At 39.4% G+C, this 26,128-nt stretch overlaps 1 protein-coding gene and 1 pseudogene across 2 annotated transcripts; one reads left to right on the forward strand and one right to left on the reverse strand.

Moving 5' to 3' along the window:
- Window positions 1-1,070: 1,070 nt before the first annotated feature.
- LOC146547954 (protein NLRC3-like) lies at window positions 1,071-9,632 on the forward strand (annotated as a pseudogene).
- A 2,677-nt stretch (window positions 9,633-12,309) lies between these two features.
- Window positions 12,310-14,904, reverse strand: LOC146547955 (uncharacterized). Of its 2 annotated transcripts, XM_085265193.1 has the most exons (4): window positions 14,839-14,904; window positions 14,354-14,419; window positions 13,679-14,159; window positions 12,310-12,567 (listed from the first exon to the last, which is right to left on the reverse strand). In XM_085265193.1, the coding sequence occupies exons 3-4, from the start codon at window positions 14,076-14,078 to the stop codon at window positions 12,515-12,517; spliced, it is 453 nt and encodes a 150-aa protein (XP_085121319.1). In that variant the 5' UTR covers window positions 14,079-14,159; window positions 14,354-14,419; window positions 14,839-14,904; the 3' UTR covers window positions 12,310-12,514. The 2 variants fall into 2 exon arrangements, with proteins under 2 accessions (XP_085121319.1, XP_085121320.1); XM_085265194.1 differs by lacking the exons at window positions 14,354-14,419; window positions 14,839-14,904 and adding an exon at window positions 14,280-14,330.
- Window positions 14,905-26,128: the final 11,224 nt, after the last annotated feature.

Below are 26,128 nucleotides of genomic sequence, written 5' to 3' on the forward strand. Positions count from 1 at the left end.
TGTACAGTTAATGATGTAATAGAGGTGCATCAACAACTTTACACTGACAATCTACAACCGGTTCAGTTACAAGTAGCACGGGCTGTACAGAGGGAGGCTTCCTTAAGTGAAACAGAACGTGAGCAACTCAGGTCAAAAATAGGACAGATTTTGTGGGTTGCCAAACAAACGAGACCAGATGTTATGTTTGACACATGCAGCCTGGGATCTAATATCAAAGATGCAACTGTGCAGTCCATTCATGACGTGAACAAAGTTATCTGTAAACTTAAGGCAGAGAAAGTGACTCTTAAGTTTCAGCACTTGGGTAACAGTGAGGATTTGGCATTGGTTGTTTTCAGTGACGCTTCATTTGGCAACCTTCCTGATGGCGGTACTCAAGGAGGGGCATTAATCGTCCTTATGGGTAAAGGAGGAGTTTTGTCCTCTCTTTTGGCAGTCTAAAAAAATCAGGCATGTGGTCAGAAGTACACTGGCAGGAGAAACTCTTGCCATGTCAGATGGATAGACAGTGCAGTCTTCCTGGCTTACAACTGGTAACACTGGCCTGAATGCTCTTCCATTGATCTGTGTGACTGACAATCATTCCTTGTTTGATGCATTCAAGTCCACTAAGCAGGTTACAGAGAAGAGACTGAGGCTAGAAATGAGCAGCATTAAAGAGCTCATACAAGCCAAGAAAATCAGACAGTTTTCTTGGTCAGATTCCAACAACCGTCTGACAAAAAAGGGAGTTTCACCTTTAACCCTCCTAAAAGCACTAGATGAAGGACTCTGGATGCTGTGGTCCTTTGTTTACAAAGTTCTCTTTGCGTTAAAATGCACTATTGTTTATTTTGTGCAGTGATAGTATGCTTGAAGTAAAGCAAAGCACAGTGAAATGTTTCCTGAATGTTCAAAAATGTTGACAAGTTTTTTTTGTTTTCATATATATGTTTAAAGTGTTTAAAAGGAGTGTTTTTAGTTTGTTTTTGTTTTTTTAAAGAAAGAGGGAGATTGTTAAGTTGTTATTTTCTGTTATATAGCGAGAGTACGGTTGCCCGCGGTGAGTTGTTGTCATTGTGTGAAACATGGCGTAAAGAATGAAGCGCTTGGAGTGAGATGTCGTGTCTTTGGAGTTTACATGGTTAACAATATACTAAACCACTTATTAAATTCAAACAATAAATTAATTTTACATCCAGGGAAAGTTTTCTTTATAATTATTATCATTTTCTGACCTCTTTTAACTTGATTTAACTTATCATATCATCATCTACCTGAAGTGCATGATAACAGACATTTATGGTGTATGTGTATATTACTTATATTACTGTTTGTCTAGGATCAACAGCAAGAGGCCAGATTTTTCTGAGCCCAGCAGTGTGTCCCTGAAGAGTGATGGATCTAAACAAGGCCTTATTAACTTCAAAACAGATCATTCTTCCACTGGACCAAAGTAAGATTATTCTAAGATTATTTTAAATATGCTTACCCACTAATTCTTTAGGTGGGAAATGGTCAGGACAACTCCTAAGCACATTATACACTAAATACATTTATGTTCAACAGTGTCATGAATTGTTATTAGCATGAAGCAGGTTCCAGAAAAAAATGCTTTTTTTCAGTCATTTTCATTCTAGTCCTTGCACTGGACCTGACCATTTTCATTTTCAGATGAATGTTGAGGACATGAATCATGAATCATTCATTACTTTTCATTACTTACTTTTCATTCATTCACTTTTTTCATTCATTAAAAAAGGCTCTTAACTCAAGGGATGAACCACTGTTGTGACTGCACAAAACAGACAACTTACCAAAGAAGCTGTTTTAAATTTATCTTTAAGGTACTTTGTTACGAGCAGCCTGTCACAAAATGACATCATTTGTTCACATATCTTATATTGAATCAATAGAAAATGTCAATGAAAACACGGTTTGACAGACACAAAACAGTATTTTTGGACCAAGAATGTCATTCCCAAATAGCTGTTAACTGATAGCTTGGCATATCTCAGCATGGTGTGCACTGTGTTCGTACAAATGTGAGGAAACTGGACAAGAGGGGAACAAAAGGCCTAAAAGAATATCTACAATAGATGAACAGTATCTGAAAGTCAAGACCTTAAGAACCAGGAAAAAAATCTAGCAAAGACCTGACACAGGCCCTGAGAGATGCTTATATACCTTCAGCTGATCCATCTACTGTTCATTGAAGCCTTATCAAAAAGGGTTTCAGTGGAAGGGTGGCTATCAAGAAGCCGCTCTTAAGGAAGGGAAACAGGGGAAGAGGCTGAGGTATGAAAACTACACAAGAACTGGACTGAAAATCAGTGACAACAGTTCTGATGGAGTGATAAATCCACTGACATTTTACATTTACATTTACATTCATCAGTGTGTTTGGAGAAGGTCAGGAGAGAGGTGCAGCAGTGATTTTCTACAGCTACCTGTAGAACACGGTGGAGGCTCTGTCATGGTTTGTGCTGCATTTAAGTCAATGCTGTTGGAGATCTTGTCAAAACTGATGAATTATCAACACAGAAAAGTACCATCAGATTTTGTTCCACCATGCAATACCATCTGGAAAGCATCTGATTGGTAATAGCTTCCTCTTTCTGCATGACAAGGATGCAAAACACACTACCAATGCAGTAAAATCATATGTGGATAGAAAAACACACAGTGGAGCACTATCAGTCATGGATCGGCCTCCCCAGAGTTCAGACCTCAACATTATTGAAGCAGTGTGGGATCATGTTGACAGAGAACAGAACAAAAGGCAGAAACATCCAAAGAAGAGCTTTGAATGTCCTTCAAGAAGCCTGGAGAACTATTCCTGAAGACGACTTAAAGAAATGTTGAGAAAGTTGAATACACTGTGTTGAAGAATAAAGGCGGTCACACCAAAATATAAACAAGATCTGGTTCAAGACATTTTCATAGTACTATATTCCTCATATGAGGGGAGTATTTTATTGTATGTTTAACATTTAGCAAAACAATTTGCTATAGATCCAATTTTTTTTTTTAAAAAAAACTTTAACAAAGTTTTCAACATTTACAGTGCATGTCTAGCATCTAGAATTAGACTTAATATTGGCTTTACAAAATTATTGTGTAAGTCAACAGAAAACGTTGAAACTGCATGGTTAAGGGTATGCAAGCGCACACACACACGCACACACACACACGCACACACACACACGCACGTCTGTGTATATATGTACAGTCCCGATCAAAAGTTCAAGACCACTTGAAAAATTACAAAATTTTGTGAAACTGAAACAGGCCATTTTACATGGCCTGTTTCAGTTTAAGCGTTGTTTTCAATAAATTGCATGCTCAGAAAATGTTTTGCCTCACTCCCATTGCTTTTTGTTGCATGTTGAAGCTCTACTTGGAACCTTGTTAAGATTCAACCATGCCAAATATGATTTTAGTCTGGTCCTTCCTTAGTTTAGATTATATCCAATCTAAGAGAATTATGTAAGACAAAAATGACCTCAAGGAAGGACACATTTTAAAAAGAAAGTTTTATTACGTTTCAAAAACAAAGTGAGAAATCTGAAGAATTTATGAAGCCCATGACAAAAGCGTGGCAAAAAGGGGAGGTGGGAAATAAAATTTTATCTATTTGGTACAGAACATAATTCTTTCTGCCCAGTTTTCCAGATGTTTTAAAGCGCGTCAACCCTGCTCAGTCAAGCCAAATGAATCAACAAAACCTGAACTCCATATTTGAGGTCTGTATGAACAGCAATTGCTTGATTTTTTTCTGACATATAAAACAGTGTTGTATTATTACAGGGATATATCTATGACATAGTAAAGTGCTAAGCTTAAATTCATGAGATTAAGATTATCTGTGATTATGACTGCATACTTTGTGTAATGAAGCAAGCCCACAGATAAACATCAATATGTGTATCAAAACATGTGCTGAATAAGTTATAAGCTCCCTAATCAGCCTTTCAACTCAAAGGATTTACATATAAGGACATAATTAAAACATTATCTGGTTTTACAATTACTTAAATATACACATCATATCATTATTTATTTAGCAAAGATTAACCTAAAATCCTAAGCAGTTCTGTGAAAAACATAGGAACATAGGAATTAAAAGGATAAGTAGCATCCAGCTGTTACTAATCAAAGTTAATCAAATGCATTTGATTAACTAATCCTCAAAAACATGTGATCACCTCTATAAAAGCAGAGGTTTGGGCATTTATTTGGTGTGGAGCATTTAGGTGTGTGTTAACACAATACAACAATCTGTCCAATAATGTACATTCAAATGTAAATGAATGTAAATTCCTCTATATTGGGATGCCTGTAGCTCAGGAGATAGAGCAAGTCATCTACTGGCTGCTCCAGTCTGCATGCCAAACATCTCTGAGTAAGATACTAACCGCTAAGTTACTCTCCGATTTAACCATTGGAATATGAATGTAAAATGCTTTAAGTGTGAGTAGAAAAGCGGTTTTTAAGATGCAGTGCATTTACCATTCAAGGACAGACTGTAAAATACTCAGAGAAACTGTAAACACACACACACACACACACACACACACACACAAACACAAGCGCTCCATCTCAGAGTCTGCCGCTCTCAGTTAGTTTGTTAAATACCAATTTCATGACAGCACATAGACAAAACACATAGAAAAAGACTTGGCATGTTTGGAAAGGTTTCCAGGGGATAGCCTTTTCTCTCTCAAAAGAACGGAGCACCACTGCTTAGGTTTGCGAAGTTACATCTGAACAAACCACAACATTTCCAGAACAATGTCCTTTGATCAGACCAAACTAAAGTGAATATGTTTTGTCTATGATGCAATTGTCCAGTCAAAGTCAAGACCATAACCCACTGAAATGTGTGATGGGACCTTAAGAGAGCTTTGCATAAACAAATGTCCTCAAACTTCAACACATTGAAGAAACGTTTTAAGCAAAAGTGATCCAAAATTCCTCAAAAAACCTGCCACAATAATTATGATTGTAGCCTTGGTACTTGCAAAAGTTCTAGACCTATACATACATTATTTTTCTAAATTAAACAAAACTCTTGTATTAGATTTAGACCTAACTCATTCTCTAACCCATTGCCTTACCAACAAAGCAACTCATTTAGATTGAGGCACAAAATAAAACAAAACAAAATAAATAGTAATTATGAGTAAATCCAAATGTCTAAACATCATTTCTCCCTTTAAAAGCGTCAGTGGAGTCTTTCTCTTGACTGGCAGCAAAAAAAAATCCATAGTGACCAGCATGCAAACAGCTTGTATGGGTCATAACAGCACAAAAGCAATTCAGGAAAAAATGTCCCATTGTGACTTTTTATTGGATCCATTGTACCTTCTGTTATGAAATACTGCTGCACTATGTTCCAGCAAATTGAAAAGGAAATCAACACACTTGTGAAGAATGAACTAAAGTCATTCAAGAATATTTTGATGGGCCAAGATGATTACAGGGAAGATAAAGACATTGAGAATGAAGAGCAGAGCAGGACCAACAGAGAGGCAGTTCTGAAGATCACAGTGAACATCCTAAAGCGAATGCAGCTGAATACGTTGGCTGACCTTCTGCAGAACAGTAAGAGGATTTAAACGCTGTATGTGATGAAAATATCCCAAAAGAAAGCAGGAACATTTGTGCATATTTGCATTTTTAAATTATTGTAAATGTAGAAATAGCCAGTGTTTTGTTAAACTAGTGAGAGATACAGGTCAACAAAAAAGATCCACTCACCAATTTCAATTCTTATTTCCCATCTAGAATGCTTTGCTCCCAGGTGCCAATACAAACTCAAATCAAAGCTGAAGAACAGGTTTCAGTGTGTGTTTGAGGGAATTGCTAAAGCTGGACATTCAACCCTTCTCAATCAGATCTACACAGAGCTCTACATCACAGAGGGGGGAGCTCCAGAGGTGACTTTTGAACATGAAGTCAGACAAATTGAAGCAGCTTCCCGAAAACCACACAGACCAGAAATAAGAATCAGACAAGAAGATATCTTTAAAAGCTCACCTGGAAGCAACAAACCAGTTAGAACAGTCCTGACAAAAGGTGTTGCTGGAATTGGGAAAACAGTATTAACACAGAAGTTCACTCTAGACTGGGCTGAAAATAAAGCCAACCAAGACATCCAGTTCATGTTTCCATTCACTTTCAGAGAGCTAAATGTGGTGAAAGAGAAAAAGTTCAGCTTGGTGGAATTTGTTCATCACTTCTTTACTGAAATCAAAGAAGCAGGAATCTACAACTTTGAAGACTTCCAGGTTGTGTTCATCCTTGATGGTCTGGATGAGTGTCGAATTCCTCTGGACTTCCACAATACTGACATTTTGAGTGACGTTACAGAGACCACCTCAGTAGATGTGCTGCTGACAAACCTCATCAGAGGTAATCTACTATCTTCTGCTCGCCTCTGGATAACCACAAGACCTGCAGCAGCCAGTCAGATCCCTCCTGAGTGTGTTGACATGGTGACAGAGGTCAGAGGGTTCACTGACCCACAGAAAGACGAGTACTTCAGGAAGAGAATACTAGATGAGGAGCAGGCTAACAGGATCATCTCCCATATCAAGACTTCACGAAGCCTCCACAACATGTGCTACATCCCAGTCTTCTGCTGGATCATTGCAACAGTTCTGAAAACCAAAGTGGGAGAAGAGCTTCCCAAAACCTTAACTGAGTTATACATCCATTTCCTGGTTGTTCAGTCCAAAGTGAAGAAGGTCAAATATGACAAGGGTGCTGAGACAGATCCGCACTGGAATCCAGAAAGCATGGAGATGATTAAATCCCTGGGAAAACTAGCTTTTCAACAGCTGCAGAAAGGTAACTTGATCTTCTATGATTCAGATCTGACAGAGTGTGGCATTGAAATCAGAGAAGCCTCAATGTATTCAGGAGTGTTCACACAGGTGTTTAGAGAGGAGAAAGGGCTATATCAAGACAGGGTGTTCTGCTTTGTCCATCTGAGTGTCCAAGAGTTTCTGGCTGCTCTTTATATACATGAGACATTCATCAGCTCTGGAGTCAATCTGCTGGAAGAACAACAAACCAAAAAGGGTATTAAAAAAAATCATTTTGAAGTAAACTTCTACCAGAGTGCTGTGGAAAAGCTTTACACAGTCCAAATGGACACCTGGACATGGTCCTCCGGTTTCTTCTTGGCCTTTCACTGCCGAACAATCAGAACCTCCTGAAAGATCTGTTGACAAAGACAGGGCGCATCTTAAAATCTAATGAGAAAACTGTGCAGTACCTAAAGGAGAAGATCAGAGAGAATCAGTTTTCAGACAGAAGCATTAATTTTTTTCACTGTTTGAATGAACTGATGGATGGGTCTATAGCAGAAGAGATCCAACAGTATGTCAGTTCCACAAAATTTTCTCCAGATCAACTTTCTCCTGATCAGTGGTCAGCCCTGGCCTTCATCTTACTTTCATCAGGAAAAGAGATAGATGTGTTTGACCTGAAGAAGTACTCGGCTTCGGAGGATGTTCTTCTGAGGCTACTACCAGTGGTCAAAGCTTCAAAGAAATCATTGTAGGTCTATAGCAGTCTCAAAGAAGTTATGATATATATTAAATTGGGAAAGGCTAAAGCATAACATTTCCTTGTGTTATTTGTTGTTTCCCTTAGGTTGAGTGGCTGTAATCTGTCACATAAAAGCTGTGAAGCCCTAACCTCAATTCTTAGCTCTCCGTCATCTAATCTGAGAGAGTTGGATCTGAGTAACAATGACCTGCAGGATATAGGCGTGAAGCTGCTTTCTGAAGGACTGCAGAATCCGGATTGCAAATTGGAAACTCTCAGGTCAGGATTTCTCAGTCTAAGGAAAACTTGAAGATTAAAGTGTTATTTGATTTAGTATTTTGCTTGTATATTTTGTTGTTGAAAATAAATTTTCTTTTCAATCTATGATTAATGATCTCAGCAAATTCATGTCAGTTCTAATAAAAATATCTAAGATATATGGGTTGTTGCTTGGCTTTGTAGTTTATCTGGCTGTGTGGTCTCAGAGATTGGCTGTGCTGCTCTGGCTTCAGCTCTAAACAACAACCCCACCCATCTGAGAGAGCTTGACCTGAGCTATAATCATCCAGGAGAGGAAGGACTAAAGCATCTCTCTGAGGATTTAAAACGAATACTCAGGTACCAAGCTTGCTAAAGGCAAAATCAGATAGGAGAGTTACAGTAGAATTGCTTTGCTATCTTGCTATCCAGCTGTTGACAAACTGCTCCAAATAATCTATTTGGTAAATGTATACCTGTAAAACAAGTTACCTTGGTGGCAAAACAAAGAAACAAACAAAAAACTAAGACATAAACAGGAAAGTATATTATGCAGCATTTTAACTTTAGAGGAGTTTACCATGTTTAACACGTTTACCAGTCTCATAATAATTTTGCTGTTTGCTTTGGTATGCTATTCAGCTTTTTTATTAAAGAAAAGTTGAAAGAGTATGCTCCAAAGGATATCCTGATGACTTTATGTATATCTTCCTCCAGAGCGGAGCACTGTGGACCCTGGAGGTTGAAACCTGGTGTGAAAAAGTGTAAGAATATTTTTAATTTAGTGTCATAACATGGAAGCATAGTAGTGTTGATAGAATTATTAAGATGATGTATAGATTATATACATAGATTTCAGACTTCAGTCAATCCAAATATTAACCACAGACAGACTATGTGATCTCTAATTGAATCTATTTGTACTCTGTCAGAGTCTAAACCTGTCAAAGACATACCTCATAGACAAAAGTAGGCTACATGCACACCCATAGAAGCTGCTCAGATATGGCAACCCACAACATGAATGGTTAGAAACTGTTCTGATCCCTGGGGTTCACATACTTTTTCTCTCATTGATATATAATGGATGTTTTTTTTTTTTAAATTAGTTTCATTTAATTTTTTTGTTAGGCTTCTCTCTTTCTACTTTAATACTGTACTACTACTTCAATACTCTTTAATCTGCCAGTGTTTTAGGTTATTTTTATGCAAAAATGTCAAAAAGCTGTTGTCAGCTATTTATTGCATTGTGTCATTTCTTCTCATCAGATGCTTGTGAACTCACACTGGAACAAAACTCAGCTCACAAAAAGTTAAAGCTATCAAACAACTACAGACAGGTGACCGTGGTCAGAGAGGAAGAGCCATATCCTAACCATCCAGAAAGATTTGACTGCTGGTACCAGCTAATGTGTAAAAATGGCATAACTAGTAACTGTTACTGGGAGGTTCACTGTCAAGGAACATTTGGGATAGCAGTGACTTACAGAGAAATTGAAAGAAGAGGAAATGGTCCATACTGTTGGTTGGGGGGAAATGATCAATCTTGGAGTTTGGAGTACACCAAGCAAGGTTGCTTTGCCTGGCACAATAATAAAGGAAAACCTTTGCCAGCACCCCCAAAGACTGAATCTTTCAAAGTTGCAGTGTATGTGGACTGGCCTGCTGGTACTCTGTCCTTTTATAGTGTCTCGAATGACAATCTGATTCACCTCCACAGTTTCCAGTGTTCATTCAAAAAACCTGTGTTCCCAGCATTTAGGCTTGGGACTCACGGATCATCGTTGTACTTATGTGAGCTTCAAGAAAGAGCCAGCATTTGCGTAGATTAAAAGTGTTTAAAAAAATGTACTAATGCTTTGGCCATTTTTGCACCTATGTGCCCCACCATTGCACATGTAGATTAGACTGTATATATAAGATAGCCTACAATTCACTGGTTTTGGATTCCACTTTAAAAAAATTGTTTTTTTATTGGCCTTTTTGAGCTTTATTTGATAGACTCAGTGAAGAAAGGACAGGAAAGCAGGGGCAGAGAGAGAAGGGGGCAGACATGCGGCAAAGGGCCACAGGTCGGACTCAGAACCTGGGCCGGCCACTCTCAGCCGTATGGCATGTGGTCGCCCGCTCAACACACTGAGCAAAAACCGGCACCCAGATTCCTCATTTCAAAGGTTTCAGTCCTGCTTTTTGGCTGCAGACATGGTTGTTCTTCGGATCCAGACATAACCATATTTGGATGAAAGTAGAGTGCCAAGTTATTAGCTAAGGATAGTTAGCTTGGTTAGCAATGCCCTTCTATAAACTGTATGGTTGCACTGGGCAGACGCATATGATTCCAAATCCTATATTATTTGACATACATACATACATACATACATACATACATAAACAAATAAATACACTTAAAAATGATCTAAATATTTCCAGAAGCACAAGCACGATTGTGGAGGTTCAGATAATGACTTCAATTAGCAACGTTTTCCGACCGAACAGCTGACCGTGAGTCAAAGAGGCTATGCCCCTAACTGTAATCTTTAATCACTGCCTTTAGAAAATTTTTATACAGACACAACAGTATCTAGGGACATGAGTTACCAAAAGAACAATTATAAAGTTGGATGGAATTGTCTTTAAAGATCAAAACTAGCCTATTTTTTTTGCTTTGTTGTAAATATATATATATTTGTTTTATATGTTTTAAGACAGGAGTCTGTAGGGATTAACTCAGTTTCTGAGGCAGCCTCCAGGAGATACACAGACTGCATCCACTCATTAGTTACGTTTTTGTTAGCCTCAATATGAATTGAGGTTTTGTTGTTTTTTGTATTTTGGTTTAGGTTTTAAAGATTTTTAGTTCGGGGGGGGGCGGGGGGGGGGGGGGGGGATTGTAAGTCAATATGGAAAATGTTTGTCAGCATTTATCTGTATTCTTTTCTTTGATTTATCAACACAAGCCCTTTGTTCCTGTAATTTGTGATTTTGAGCAATAAAATCCCAAATGACACCAGCAATATCTGCCTGTATGTTGTCTCTCTTTACCCCATCTGACCTGCAACACAACAAGAGACAAGGGCAGTGGCTGACAACCATATTTATTTTGTGTACACACAAAAACCTCTTTATATATTAAAGAAAAAAAAGGACTCGGTCAGGTCGGAGCTGCTGATACTGGCTGCCAGCTCGGAGCAGCGCCGGAAGTAGGACAGTAGGACGGAGTAGGACAGTATTTAAGATAAGATAAGACAACCTTTATTAGTCCCACACGTGGGAAATTTGTTATGTTTAGTAATATGTAATGTGTTTAGTTTAATGTTTGAGTTGTACAAATAAGAGTACAAATAGTTACACTCTCATTTCCACACGTGATTATCTCTGTTTACTTTGTCACGCTCTGCCACCTCACCTGCGTCAGTTTGGTGGGCGGGGCCAAACCAAATCCACATGGCAACCTTAACTGACCCTGCAGCACCCAGAGGTGGAGTGACAGACCTGATCGTTTGTGCCTGAGAGACCTCATCCAGGGAAATATGAACTCTTGAACACTTTCATGAAAGATGCTTTTTTTAATTTTTTGAGTTTGCTTCACAGGTTTTTCTTTGTTGTTCTTTACTTACCCCAGAGTATCAACTGGGTCTTGTCATTTTCTTCCATGTGGCTTTTTAAGCTTTTTAGTTTTTTATTTTATTTTATTTAAATTTTATTTTATTTTGTTTTAGATTTAGGTCACTAGAGCTCATTGATTGACAATTGTACATTTTATTCAATAAAAAAAAATCCAGAAACTTTTTAAAAATTGTAGTAGTTATTATTATTCTATTTATGACTTGATTTTATTGTAGTCTATAGAGCATCCTTTTTATTCTATTTTTTACTTAATGTAAATGTATTAATTTATTATACTAAATTATTTTATTTCTAACTTTATTTTAATATATTATTATTATTATTATTATTATTATTATTATCATCATCATCATCATCATTATTATTATTGTATTGATTTTTTTTATTTTCTCTCAGTGTAAATTAATATTTTGCTTGTTAGTTTTATTTCATTTTTATATTTTTTTTCTTTTAGTTTTTTGTGTTTTTTTTTAGTTTTGGTTTTATAATATTGCATTTTATTAAGCTATTAAGGTAATCTATGTTTTTAAACATAATTCTTTTTGACTAATTTACTGTTTTGACTTGAATTTGCAAACTTTTGCAGACCTTTGGCATATATGAAGTAATCCAGGTTAATTTTATCGTAGATATAAGTATATTCCAAAGAAGCATGAACTGCTGTCTGGCTGCACAGTTAGAGAAGCAACATACATGTCTGTAAACCTGAAAAGATCCACCATGGATTCATGAAAATACTGAGCACGGCTCTCTCTTGTTTTTCTCTTTTTGTACAAAGTTGTTCAGTAAACTTTACTATTATAAGAAAGTTGCAAAGATCCTGGCTAGAATGTTGCACTTTAAAAAAAACGTTGAGAAGCCATTAAACAAGCAAACATGAGAGCCATTTCAGTTTGATCATTTTTATTTCACCCAAATGTGAAGATCGCCTAAACTATTGCCTAAACTATGGAGCCGTCCACTCAGCTTGTTTGGCTGGATTTCAAAGGCTGCAGGATTAAGAAAAAACAAAACGTCTTCAGTGAAAAAATAAAATGCTGAAACTACTGTAGCAGTGAGCTCAGTGTCAGGACAGAGCAACGTGCTTTCACTTAACGCTCTTCAAAAGGAGGGGCCTCTGCTGGTGGCTGGCTCTGCTGCCTGAGAGACACAAAAAAAGACAGCAGAGATTAAGTGATTTGAGCAAGACGACAAGTTTTAACAGGATTCACCAGAAGCTTCTCAAACATCTCTATTTCCCATTAAAATGAATTAACTAGCTGGTGAGCATGTGAGCGAGCTTTCTTTGTCAGACTTTTTCAATGGAAGGAGACATCATTTTTAAAAAGTGCCAACATCTCTCGTTAAGGTTTTTTTCACACTAAAGCTTCAGATCATCCTTTTCATCCTGTGTCATGAAGCTTAAGATCAAAGTTTTAAGAGCATGTTTTGCAGTTATTTGTTGAAGGTTTAGCTCCCAAAAAAGTGTTAGCCCAGGTTTTATTGACAGTTAAACAACCCACCAGTTGGCCTCGCCTCAGGGCCAAATGGTGCTAAATGCTGATTGGCTCACAGAAATATGACATTATCTTCATACTGAGCAGCGCCAGACAATCATAAAAGGGACGTGGCATCGAAAGGAATCCTGAATGGAAATATGTTGGGGGAAGATTGTGGTAGAAGTGTAACTTTTGGGGAGAAAAAAGGTTTTAAGACTTGGTTAAATTAACGTTAGTTTAGATAATCCTTTAAAATAAATTTCAGAATTGCTTCTAGAAGGTATTTTGCCCTGTGCACCCTAAACTGAATGAAATAAACAAGCAGGAAACACTTGGACTTAAAAATTTAATCCAATGCTAAAGCACCAAAGCTTCAGTTCCTCTAATGGCTACTTGAGGCTGGCTTCAAACATGAGTCAATCCCCATACACTCCCATGTTAAAATGTCCAACTTTACAGCAGAAATAAACATGTTTACAGTGTCTACGGATAGTTTCACGCTTCATAATAATTTAGCTCATACATTTGGATTTTGCTGAGGTTTAAAATTAGGAGCAAAGCTGCTTTAAAAGACAGATGTTGAGGCGATTGTAGGTGGACCAGGTTTTGACTGTTGGTGGCTTTTTATGTAATTATCTGTCAAATAAAACGACTTTACAAAGATCATTTTCAGCAAGAGGAATTATGATAATTTACTGTATGTCATTCAGCAGTAGTACGACTAATTCATCCACAAATCACTGGTTCAGGTTCCTGTTGTACTTGTGTCTCACCTGGATTCACTGCATTATTTTGGAGGCCCATGGCCATGCCCACGCCCGCGACCACGACCACGACCGTGACCATGACCACGGCCAGGGCTTCCGCTCCCATGACGATGCCTTTGTTTGTGCCCATGTTTTCCATGATCACCCTCGCCATCACTGCTACTGCCACTGCCGCTCCCGCGGCGATGCCGACGAGAGCTGTGGTCGCTGTCATGTTCACGGTCCCTCTGGCGATCGGGGCTGCGTCTCCTCTGACTGCCATCATGATCATTGCCGTGGCGATCACCTCCACGGTTGTCATCTTTACGGTAGTCACCTCCACGGGGCTCATCTCTATGGTGATCATCTCCATGGCGATCATCCCCTCCATGGCGACCATCTCCACCGTGGCGCCCCTCTTTTCCATGGTCTCCTTTAGGCTTCTGGCCCCCGTGAGACCCCTGGTCGCCCGCCTGTGGGCCCAGGTTGTATCCTGAGGGGTGGTTGTCTGTGCGAACATCAGAAAATAAGTTTTAAAAATTAAAAATTCAACTATGTCAACATAGTTTGTTTTTTTGCACAAAACAAGCCAGCAGATTTGATCTTTTTAAACGTTTACTGCATTCACCTGGAAAGGTGAGGCTTTTAATTTGTGCCCAACTGCACAGGATCAGGAAATGGGAGATAAGCTGCGTGTCTTACCTGTATTGCTGCTGAACATGCTTGTCAGTGTCAGGGTTTGTGACGGATGACCCACTTATTATGGTGCTGAATGAAAGAAAGCAGGGCGGGGGCCCGTTCACTTCTCAGTTAAACCAGTTTGGCTGAATAGCTGTGTAATTATGGGTTTTGCAGCATGTTATTTCTGAACAGTGTCGATCTTTGTAGTAACCAAAGAGAGATTTTGTTGTTTCAATCATATGATCGTTCATGTTGTATTTATTTTAAGTTTAGCAGTCAAAGAAAAAGTATAAACCTGAGGATGAATTATGACAAACGGCTGCATTTAGCTCACTGCTGTGTTCAAAACTACTTCCAGCAGGTGCTGAATGTTAGTCTAATTAAAACTAAGTCTCTTGCTCCTTCTGCAAGACAAGTTTAGCTTGGATCTCTAGCTCTGCAAAACTTCCAGTACTTTCCCTTAAATATCAAACTCATAACTAAAGAAGATAAATGAGTGTACTTACTTGATGTGAAGGGCAGACACCAACTGTACTTTCTGTGAGTGTCCAACAGATGCTCTGAGGTTTATGGGCACGGGCTGGTTTGGCTGCATTTCTTTTTTTTCTTGCGTCAGTAAGGCAACAGGTAAAGAGAGAGGCGTTGTCTTTCATTTCACAAATTTCAGTTATCCTGCTTAACAAAGTTTATATCTTAGTTCAATCATAATGCTTTCCCTAGCTACTTACCCTAACCATCAAAAATGAAGGCCTAACCCTAACCCTCGACACCAAAACATTTTGACCCTCAAAATGCCTTCAAATTCATGGGGGCATTTTGTCCCCGTTAGTCAGTGTTTCTCAACCTTTTGGAGCCACGGCACATATTTCACATTAGAAAAGTCACACGGCACACCACCAAACAAAAGTGTCACATAAAGCATATTGATAATTTTCCCTGCACTCGAGGCATAGTGGAATTGGCTCAGTTTGACCCCAGTACACTGCATTCCAAATTATTATGCAAATGATATTTTCCTCTGATTGTCCTAAACAGTTGATGCAAGTGACAGTCAGCATAATTTTCAAGTCATCAACCATTATAGTTGATGATATTCGAATGTTACTGAACAACCCTGCCAATGAAAACAGTATTTTATTTTCAAAAAAAATTTATTTTTCAAAAATAAAAAACTTAAAATGCACTGTTCCAAATTATTACACACAGAGTTCCAAAATATATTATAGGTTGTAATGAACTGAAAATGGTCATTTGTTGAATTTGCAGCATTAGGTGATCATATTTACTGAAATCAAAAGCTATTTCAATGAAAAACATATTAACATAGGAGCCCTTATTTGATAGCAGTTTCACAATTCTTGCATCCATGGAACTTGTGAGTTTTTGGAGAGTTTCTGCTTGAATATCTGCAGGATGTCACAATAGCCTCACAGAGCTGCTTTTTGGATGTGGATACCTCCCACTCTCATAGATCTTTTGCTCGAGGATGCTCCAAAGATTCTTAATAGGATTTAGGTCAGGGGAGGATGGTGGCCACACCATGAGTTTCTATAATTTTATGCTGATAGCAGCCAATGATGCAGAGGTATTTCTTCAGCCTGAGATGGTGCATTGTCATGCACGAAGATGATTTTGTTGTGGAAAGCACAGTTCTTATTTTTGTACCATGGAAGAAAGTGGCCACATAGTTTGCAGAGGTCATTTTCACACCTTCAGGGACCTTAAAGGGGCCGACCAGCTCTCTCCCGTGATTCCGGCCGAAAACATCACCACCTTCTTGCTGACCTCACAGCCTTGTTGGGACATGGTGGTCATCCACCAACCATCTACCACTCCATCCATATGGACCATCCAGGGTTGCACGCCACTCATCAGTTAACAAGACTGTAGTTCTGGGCCTACTGTCAGCTTGTCTGCTTGTGAGCATTGGTTAAGGGTGCTGAACAGAAGGTTTATGCATGACTGCAAGTCTCTGGAGGATTCTATACCTTGACGTTTGCGGGCCACAGAGGCATCAGCAGCTTCAAATATCTGTTTGCCGCTTTGTAATGACCCTTTTAGCAGTTGCTCTCTTAATCCGATATATTTATCTGACAGCTACCACCAGATTTTCTACCTGCTCATCTCCACTCGTCTAACTTCTGCGACTCTCTAATGCTATTCTTCACTGAAAAAATTCATAAGATACACCAAGACCTGGTTCCCGATGGTTCATTGTAGCCCCTCCTCTGTAATCCCACCTCCATTACATTGCCTCTCTGCCTTCCAACTTCCCTCTGTCACTGATATCGCTGATCTCATCTGCCTGTCTACCCTCTCTTCTTCCTCTCATATCTGAAATTATCCACTCTTCATTCACCACTTAAACTGTTCCTACTTCCTTCAAAGTTGCTGCAATTACCCCAATTCTGAAAAACAAAGAGGTCTAGATCTCAATAACCTTAATAACTTTCATCCTATCTCCAATATACCATTTCTCTCAAAAATTCTTGAAAAAAATAGTTGCTTCAGAAGTTCACTTACACCTAACCAATAATAACCTCTATCGGCCTCTCTCATACTCCACTAGCTTGGTTCAAATCATACCTGTCTGACCACACTCAGTTCATTCAACTAACATCCTTCACTTCTCAGCCTTTGTCTTCTGGGGTGCCCCAGGGATCTGTTCTTGGGTCCCTCCTTTTCATCATTTACCTCTTTCCACTAGGACACATTTTCCGTAAATATAATATTCAGTGCACTGCTATGCCGACGACACCCAGCTTTACCTGTCCACCAAACCCGACTCCTCCCTCTCTTACCCTCTGTTTAGCCAAACTTAATTCATGGTGTTACGCCCCAGTCTAGGGGTACAGGAACATAACATAAGGGTTAGAAAGGAAGTGACCCTGTCCTGGCCCCCAAACTATACCCAGAAGCCAATCTTTGAAACAAAAACCAAACAAAAGACATGCTACACCTAACTCCCTAACTGAAATAAACAGGAGAAAACAGTACAAGAAAATAATAAGGCAGCTCAGCCCTTCTGTTTCAGTGTCTATTTACAATGTACTATTTACAAGTGAAGACTAATTTACACATTATATACAAAGCTCAGTAAATCTCAGGAATGACACACGAATAACACAAGGTTTGGAAGCCAGGTTCAGGTCTGCTACTGCTGTCAGTCGCTGCCGCCAACAACTGCTGGTGAGGGATCTTTTAAAAACAGCCACATGATGAGGGGACCAATCAGCTGCCGCCAGCTCTGCAATCAGGAAGGACCTGTAGATTCTTAAAGACAAGACAGAAACAAACTCTAGACGGCCAGGGCCGTAACAATGGTTTTCCTCCAACTTTCTTAAACTCAACAGCAACAAATCAGAACTTCTTCTGGTTGGCTCTAAATCATCACTATCCAGAACTACCTGGTTTTCTGTTACTATCAATAAACTGCCGGTTTCTATCTCTCCCTCTGTGAAATGTTTGGGTGTCATTCTTGACTGTACACTATCCTTCAAATTCACACATTAATAATGTCACTCACTCAGCGTATTTCCATCTCCGTAACATCAATTGCCTCCACCCCTTCCTCACTCCTCATGCCATTCTCGTTCATAGCCTCGACTACTGTAATTAACTCTTATTTGGCCTTACACAAAAATCCGTCAATAAGCTTCATCATGTCCAGAACTCAGCCACCGGTATTAACACTAAGACTCCCTCTGCCCACCACATCACCCCTATTCTGAAGCAGCTTCATTGGCTCCCGGTCAAATCTCACATTCATTTTAAAATACTCCTCCATACATTTAAGGCTATTCATTCTCTCTCCCCACCATACTTTTCTGACTTGGTTCAGATCACCATCCCCTCCCGGTACCTCAGATCATCCTCTTCCCTTTCTCTTGTTCCTTCCTCTCCTCTTGTTTCTATGGGGGGCAGGGCTTTTAGTTGCTCTGCCCCTCGACTTTGGAACTCCTTAGCCCCTGACCTCAGAAACATCACTTCATTCCCTCTTTTTAAGTCCAAACTCAAAACCCACCTGTTTAAAATTGCCTACTCCGTATAACTTATCCATGATCTTAAACTTTCTATCTGCTACTCTTATTATTGTGGATAATTTTAATGTTTTTATGCCTGTTTTATTTGCTATACAGTGTCCTTGGGTGTTCTGAAAGTTGCTTTTAAATAAAATGTAAAATGTATTATTATAATGTGGACTGGCAAACTAATTATTACAGGTGTCCGAGATTGATTTCAGTGATCCAAAGAGCCCTGAGACACAATGCCATCCATGAGTTTAATTGAAAAACAACATATTTAATCTTTATGACACTTAAATATTATTTACATACTAATTTGGAATGTGCTGTATACCATTTTGGCTTTCTTGTGACCGCTACTCATGCTAGGGCATTCATCTGGGTCGGAATTTTCTCCAGGATCTGGAGACTGACTACTTTTTCTTTTCAAATATTTATCTATTGCTATTACGCAGTTGTTGCATGGCTATATGTAATTTCTTCTTCGTCTTCTGTTTTACTGGCATTTGGCAACCCATTTAATTGGAGCAAGATGTTGTACTGCCCTCCAGTGGAAGAGAATTTAATTGTTCTTCCCGTTACTCACGTTTGCTTGGAGTACTAATCGGGTGAAACCAGATAATCTTCCACAGCACACCTATGCATCACAGTGGTTAGGAAACACTGCCATAAGTGTCTGTTGGTCCCCAGAAGTATAGTAGCATGCCAATTTTCTGTCCTCACAAAGTTGTCTAAACACGTACACACACGCACAAATGCACTTGCCCAAGACATGTGCAACACTACAGAGCAATTTTGCACATCTAAATAAGCCTTGTATATTTGTACAGTTGTATAGTTGGTATTTTTACATTTATAGTTAGCTATTTATTAGTTTTCATTTTTATTTATTCTAAATGCTGCTACCGGGGAGGTGGTTTTCATTGAACCTCTGATTTATCTGCTGTGACATGGTTTGTGATGGTTTCACATTCCCATAGCCCATCATCCACCAGTTGGTGGTGTGCGATACTGCAAACTTTTGGTATCAATCGGATACCAAGTGAATACAGGTTTTAAGATACCAATACCGATAGTTTTAACCTATAAAGGGAAAGCAGTGTGGAGACGTGGTTTGTAAATGTGCCTGTCTCTAAGCCACTCTGGGTCAGTTATTGTTGTTTGTCTTATAGGCTAGAAATCTGCATGTTTGAGGATTATTATTATTTTGTGTATATCAAGTAATAATTATTGTATGTGTTTAAAACAGTTTAGTGGGCTACATACTGAACTCATAGCATATTAACAAAGTATTGGTCCTATCCCGCTAGTATCAATCTGATTACAATAACAGCGCTGGTATCGATAGTGTTCCCATGAGGTGATGTTCTGTTAAATGCAGCCAGGTAAAGGAACAGTTTTTCTTCAGGTGATGGTGCTCTACATGTTGATCACTTATCTGGAACAATTGCCTTTTTTCCACTAGCTCTTTTCCACTCAAGTCGACTCAACTCAGTTGTGTTTTCCATTTATTCAATTCAATTGAATTTTATTTATATAGCACTAAATCCGAACAGCAGTTGTCTCAAGGTGCTTTTAAATTATATTGTAAAGATTATATTGTATAGAGAATAATCACCAACAATTAGATTTAGCTCTATGAGCAAGCACTTGATGAGAGTGAGAATGAAGACAGGACAAAAGAGAAAAATTACAATAGTTTACCACCTCAGTGTGGCTGGGTTATAGCAACATGACCCGAAAGTCCCGTGATGTCAGTTGTGTGCGACGTAAACGCAACACAACAAAAGAGGACACTGAGGTGATGGCATACCTTCTCCTAAATCAATGGTTAATGGCCAAAATATTGGTTTGTGTGTTGGCTCATTGGCTGGTTTCAAAAATGGGAGTTGCTCTCATGACTCTTCCAGTGATGTCACTTCCTGGCCAATCAGTGTATTGCAGTCTGTTGACATCATGTTTTTGGCTTGACTAGGCTCGCTTGGAACTCCTAAAAAAGTATTTAAGTACTAAAGAAGTACCCAGTACGAGGCGCTAACACCTAATGGAAAACCCTAAAAACTGAGTTGAGCTGAACTAAGCCAACCCGGCTACAACCTACCATAGAGATGAAGAAGTGGACCATCACCTCCAGAGAGCAGCAGTTTGATGTTCAGTGTTCACTGCATCTGCTGATTTTCAGACCTTGAAGCTGTTTGTGAGTTCCCCTTTGACAGATCAGATCAGAAACAGAACACAAGTAGCAGTTTGAGAAATTATGAAATCAGGATTTTTTTTTCTTAAGCAGAAGGTTACTGAAGAAGAGGAAGTAAGATGTGGAAATTAACAGACATGTCACTATTAGACCAGCAATGTTAAACTCATTTTACATTGTTGGCCACATACAGCCTACTTTAATCTTAAGTGTGCCATATCTCTGAAACACCCTTTTCTATCAATATAAAGAAATTTAATTACACATTTATTTGCCGAGATATCTTATTATAAGAAAACAAAGGGCTATTTCAACATTAAGTTTCATTTTTTCCCAAAGAAATGCTTCTGTAGTAAATGCATGAAAACTTCCAACTCTTAAAAAAACAGGAACTCCCAGCTTTACCCACATCCTCAAAAGATCCCTGGAGCTGTGTGAAGTTCCCTCCTGCTTCAAACACTCCACCATCATCCCCAAGAAACCCACCATTCCAGGATTGAATGATTATAGACCTGACGCCATACTTGCCAACCTTGAGACCTCAGAATTAGGGAGACATTTAATAAAGGGGGGGTATACACATATACAAAACAAAAAAAACTTGAATTTTACAGTGTTTATTTATTTAAAATTATGTATTTAAAGTAAGTTAAATGTCACCATTATTACTGTCCCCGAGCCAGGGCTGTCCAAATTCAGAGGCTGCATCCACCTGAGGACCCGGCCTTCGTGCTATAAGTGGGCCGGGTCCTCCGAAAGCCGGGTAGGCCGGAAGTGAGCGACTGTGACGGTCTAGCCTTCAGAATTACATCACGAGCTCTCTCAGTGGAGTGAAACTCTGCCATCTGCTCCTTGCTATCTAAATATAACCAGACACTGGTGTAAATTCTCGACCATCTCACACTTCTGTTTAATCAGTTTTCTGTTTGATGTTTATTCAGCTGTGTGAAAACCCCCGGAGGAACCCTCCCAAGGGATTAATAAAGTTTTATTTAATCTAATCGTATCTAATAACTTTAATCTCAGCCAAACCAATTTACTCAGGAACAAATAAAACACTAAAAAAAAAAAGAAGTAAAAAAACAATAACATTTTTAGGTTATCTAAGTGACTCATATATCATGTTTAACCTGAGTGGCGAAAGACCGCGGGGGTTTGAAAATGATGTACCGGGAGTTCGCTGTTCTTGCCGGCTCAGATATTTGAAGTTTACACACCTACATTCTCACCTGAAAATATGCTAAAAGTTTAGTTTGCAACCCAGAAAGAGTAATAAGAGTAATATTAAACCTAAGTAGCTGCCACCATTGTTGGAAACTGGAAATGGCTGGAATGAATTCTGGGATATGGTTTTTCATTTTTGTTGTCCAGGTGGAAAATCAGGAGAAATTTGGGAGAAGGAGATTTTCGGGAGGGGTACTGAAATTCGGGATTCAAATCAGGAGGGTTGGCATGTATGCCTGTCGCCTTGACGTCTGTGGTCATGAAATCCCTTGAACACCTAGTGTTAGCCCATGTGAAGGACATTACAGGCCACCAGTTGGACCCTTTGCAGTTTGTCTACTGGTCAAACTGGTTGGTGGATGATGCACTGCTTTCAGCAACTTCATGATAGCCTCTAGAACAGGGTGGGGAGCTCCAGGCCTCAAGGTCCGGTGGGCCAGCCTGCAGGTTTTAGATATCACCCTGGGTCAACACACCTGAATCAAATGATTAGTTCATTACCGGGCCTCCAGAGAACTTCAAGACATATTGAGGAGGTAATTTAGCCATTTAAATCAGCTGTGTTGGATCAAGGACATGTCTAAGGACCTGGCCCTTGAGGTCTGGAGTTCCACACCCCTATTTTAGAAGGTTCCTAGCAGGATAATGAGAAACAGGTGATTGATTTATCGAAATCTGTCATTTCTTCAGGAATAGTTCTTCAGGCTTCTTGAAGGACATTCAAAGCTCTTCTTTGAATGTTTCTGCCTTCTGTTCTGTTCTCTGTCAACATGATAAGATACAATAAGATAAGATAAGACTTTATTGATCCCACAACGGGGAAATTTTTGCGTCACCTCAGCTCAGGTACAGATATCAGAAGGAAATACAAAAATACAAATAAGTACAATCAATGAAAAAAAGTAAGATAATACACTATATACAATGGTAGCATACACAGTATGTGATTATGGATATAGTTGGAAATATGGAAGACATAAACTATATAGCTTAACATAACTATTGTACCACTACTATTCCTATCCGGTTGTTCAGTGATGACGCGACGAATCCTACTTCCGGGTCTAAAGTAGTCTGCGTTTAATATGGCTTTTGTGTTGTTAACATGTTTAATGTTATGTATTTTCTTCTATTTGATCTCAAAAAGCTCCTAAAACAGTCAGTGATCCCTGTTGACCTCCCTCGGCTTTTATTACCACTAATCATTTATTTAAGCTCAGTTTTTAAAACCTTAGGATGTAACTACAGCCCAGGCCATGCAGCAGTATATGAATGACTAACCTCGTATTATGGATGGATTATCTCAGTTGTTCTCCTGGCTGAAGTTTGGTCCTTTTACAGCATCCTGCCATGCGATTACATTTGTTCCTGACCACCGAGAACACTCACGTTAACTTTTATCGAGTGGAAAAAAAGTTAGCTTGTTTATATTATGCTAACATAGCTGTGTCGCTAGCGGTCACGTAGCACATCATTATATACCAGCTAGCCCAACTTCAGTAACCCTACAAACGTCACTGCTGTTTAGTTTTCTGTCTTCATTTATGTTGGAAGTGATAGCAGAGCTGTACGTTTTAATTTGTTTCCAAAACCCCGCAGTCAGGACATGCTATATTGTATTTAGATAGAAGCTAGCGAGCTAACTCCCTGCTAACTTCTAACTCCGTTAAATGTCATAAATTCCGTTTTCATGGATGCCTGGATGTTAAACTCAATTGTTACACCTGGTAGAGCAGAACGCTGATCATTTTATTAAAGATGAAAGACTTTAGACAGTTTTTCAACTCTCAGTAATGCCATAGTGATCGTTTGATATATGGACCTGCAGCGGAGTTTAGGCCCAGACACGGCTAGTGACGTCAGACTGAACAATTGGATTTATAGACATGTACACACACACATGTACACACTAAATATACATATGTATACATATACAGACATATATACCTGCACATGTCCATACACATGGAAGGTCTATTATGCATGAAGTGGTGACCGTGGATGTTCACAGTGTCCAGTGACTTATGACATCGTGATTGAGGAGTTATAGAGTCCAACTGCTGTTGGGATGAATGATCTGCGAAAGCGCTCCTTCCTGCAGTGAGGGTGTTTCAGTCTCTGACTAAAGGAGCTGCTCAGCCCACTCACATACTCATGCAGTGGGTGATGTGGGTTGTTCATGATGGATGTCAGCTTTACTAACATCCTCCTCTCGCCAACCACCTCCACAGACTCCAGGGGACATCCCAGCATGGAGCTAGACCAGTTTGTCAATCCTGCTCCTGTTCCTGTCCGTGCATCCACTCCCCCAGCAGGCCACTGCATAGAAAAAGGCAGATGCTACCACAGTGTCATAGAATGTCCTTAACAGAGTCCTGCAGACTCTGAAGGACCTCAGTCTCCTCAGCAGGTGGAGTCAACTCTGGCCCTTCTTATACAGGACGTCTGTATTTGTAGTCCAGTCCAGTTTATTGTTGAGGTGAACACCCAGGTACTTATAAGAGTCCACTATCTCAATATCTTTCCCTTGGATGTTCACCGGTGTTGTAGGGGTTGACTTCCTCCTGAAGTCTATGATCATCTCCTTTGTCTTGCCAGCGTTGATTTGGAGTACGTTGGTCTCACACCAGCCAACAAAGTCACTGATGACCCCCCTGTATTCCTGATCATTCCCGTCTGATATGCATCCAATGATGGTTGTATCATCTGAGAACTTCTGTAGATGGCAATCGTCCGAATTATAACAGAAGTCTGAAGTGTAAAGGCTGAACAGGAAAGGTGAGAGAACCGTGCCCTGTGGTGCCCCCGTGCTGCAGATTACCACCTCGGACACACAGTCGTGGAGCCTCACATACTGTGGTCTGTTGGTAAGGTAGTCGATGGTCCATGCAGTCAGCTGTCTGCCTACTCTGGCTCCCTCCAGCTTCCCTCTCAGTAGTGCGGGTTGGATGGTGTTGAAAGCACTGATCCCACACTGCTTCAATAATGTTGAGGTCCGGGCTCCGGGGAGGCCAATCCATGACCGATAGTGTTCCACTCTGTGTTTTTTGTCTATCCAGGTATGTTTCTACTGCATTGGCAGTGTGTTTTGGATCATTGTCATGAAGAAAAATTAAACTGTTTCCAATCAGATGATTTCCAGATGGTATTGCATGCTGGATCAAAATGTGATGGTACTTTTCTATGTTGATAATTCATCAGTTTTGACAAAGATCTTCAATATCGTTGACTGAAATGCAGCCCAAACAATGTCGGAGCCTCCACCATGTTTTACAGATGACTGTAAACACTCACTGTACCTCTTTTCTGCCTACCGGTCTGCATATTAATGATGATTAGAACCATAAACATTCAGATCTGGATTCATCACTCCATCAGACTGGTTTCCACTTCCTTTCAGTTCAGGCCTTTTCTTCCTGTTCCCCTTCCTGTTTAAGAATGGCTTCCTGACAGCCACCTTCCACTGAGACCATTTCTGATGAGGCTTCAGTGAACATTAGATGGATCAGCTGAAGGTCCAGATGCATCTACCACTTCCTTTTTTCCTCTGAAAGACTTAAGTGAAGTGGAAATGTAGCTAATGCCCAAAGAAAAACTTTGAGAGGTCCTTGGAAAGCCTGGGGAAATACTGCTCAAAACCACTTAGAAAATTACAGGAAATTCTGACTTCTTGGAAGAAATGTGGGCTGGGGCAAGACTTTTGTTCTCCATTGAAGTTTTCAACTTTGTAAAATATAAGAACTACAAAGAATAAATATTAGTGAAATATTTACGTTTTAAAACTGGTGATTAGCACCTTTTTGTTGTCGGTACAAGAGTATAACTTTTGATATTTAGACTACAATAAGATTTTTTTTTTAAGTTTAGTTTTTTTGTTATGTTTTTTAAATACGTCTTTTATTTTCAGTTATTACTTTCTTATTCCAGAATTTTTTTCACATGTCAACGATCAAACATAATTTTTAAGTTAAGTTTCAGTTTCAGAGTTGTAGGCGTCCTTGCAGCTTTCGCTTTCTCTGAAAACACGTGGTCACTCTTGGCTCTTCTCTGTACTGACTTTCTCCCTCCGAAAAGCCTGCGTCATGTTGCTTTAAACTCAATTAAAAATACATTTTATGTACAGTGTCGTTCTCTTTGACTTTGTACAATGACAAAATACATCTTGACTCTTGATGTTATGCTTACAGGGGCAGCTTTAAACAAAAAAACTCCTGTGTATTTTTTTTTCAGGCATGCTTGGTAGCTGTCAACAACAGCCGTTTTTCCCTCTTTGTGATTGGCTGTCTCGTGGAAAAGGGCGGGGGCTTGTCGTAAATGGTGTGCGGTGATTGGCTGTTCCGTAAAGTAAGCTGC

The sequence above is a fragment of the Mchenga conophoros genome, linkage group LG23, assembly GCF_057382185.1.
Source record: "Mchenga conophoros isolate Kocher_MC1m ecotype Shallow Benthic linkage group LG23, M_conophoros_male_GT1.1, whole genome shotgun sequence".
Lineage (NCBI taxonomy): Eukaryota > Metazoa > Chordata > Actinopteri > Cichliformes > Cichlidae > Mchenga > Mchenga conophoros.

Excerpts from the sequence above, each read along its gene's own strand:
- LOC146547955 (XM_085265193.1), bottom strand. The coding sequence starts at position 14,078 with ATGGAAAAGAGGGGCGCCACGGTGGAGATGGTCGCCATGGAGGGGATG. Across the intron at positions 12,568-13,678 it reads AAATAATGCAGTGAATCCAG|GCAGCAGAGCCAGCCACCAG; the intron begins GTGAGACACAAG and ends TGTGTCTCTCAG.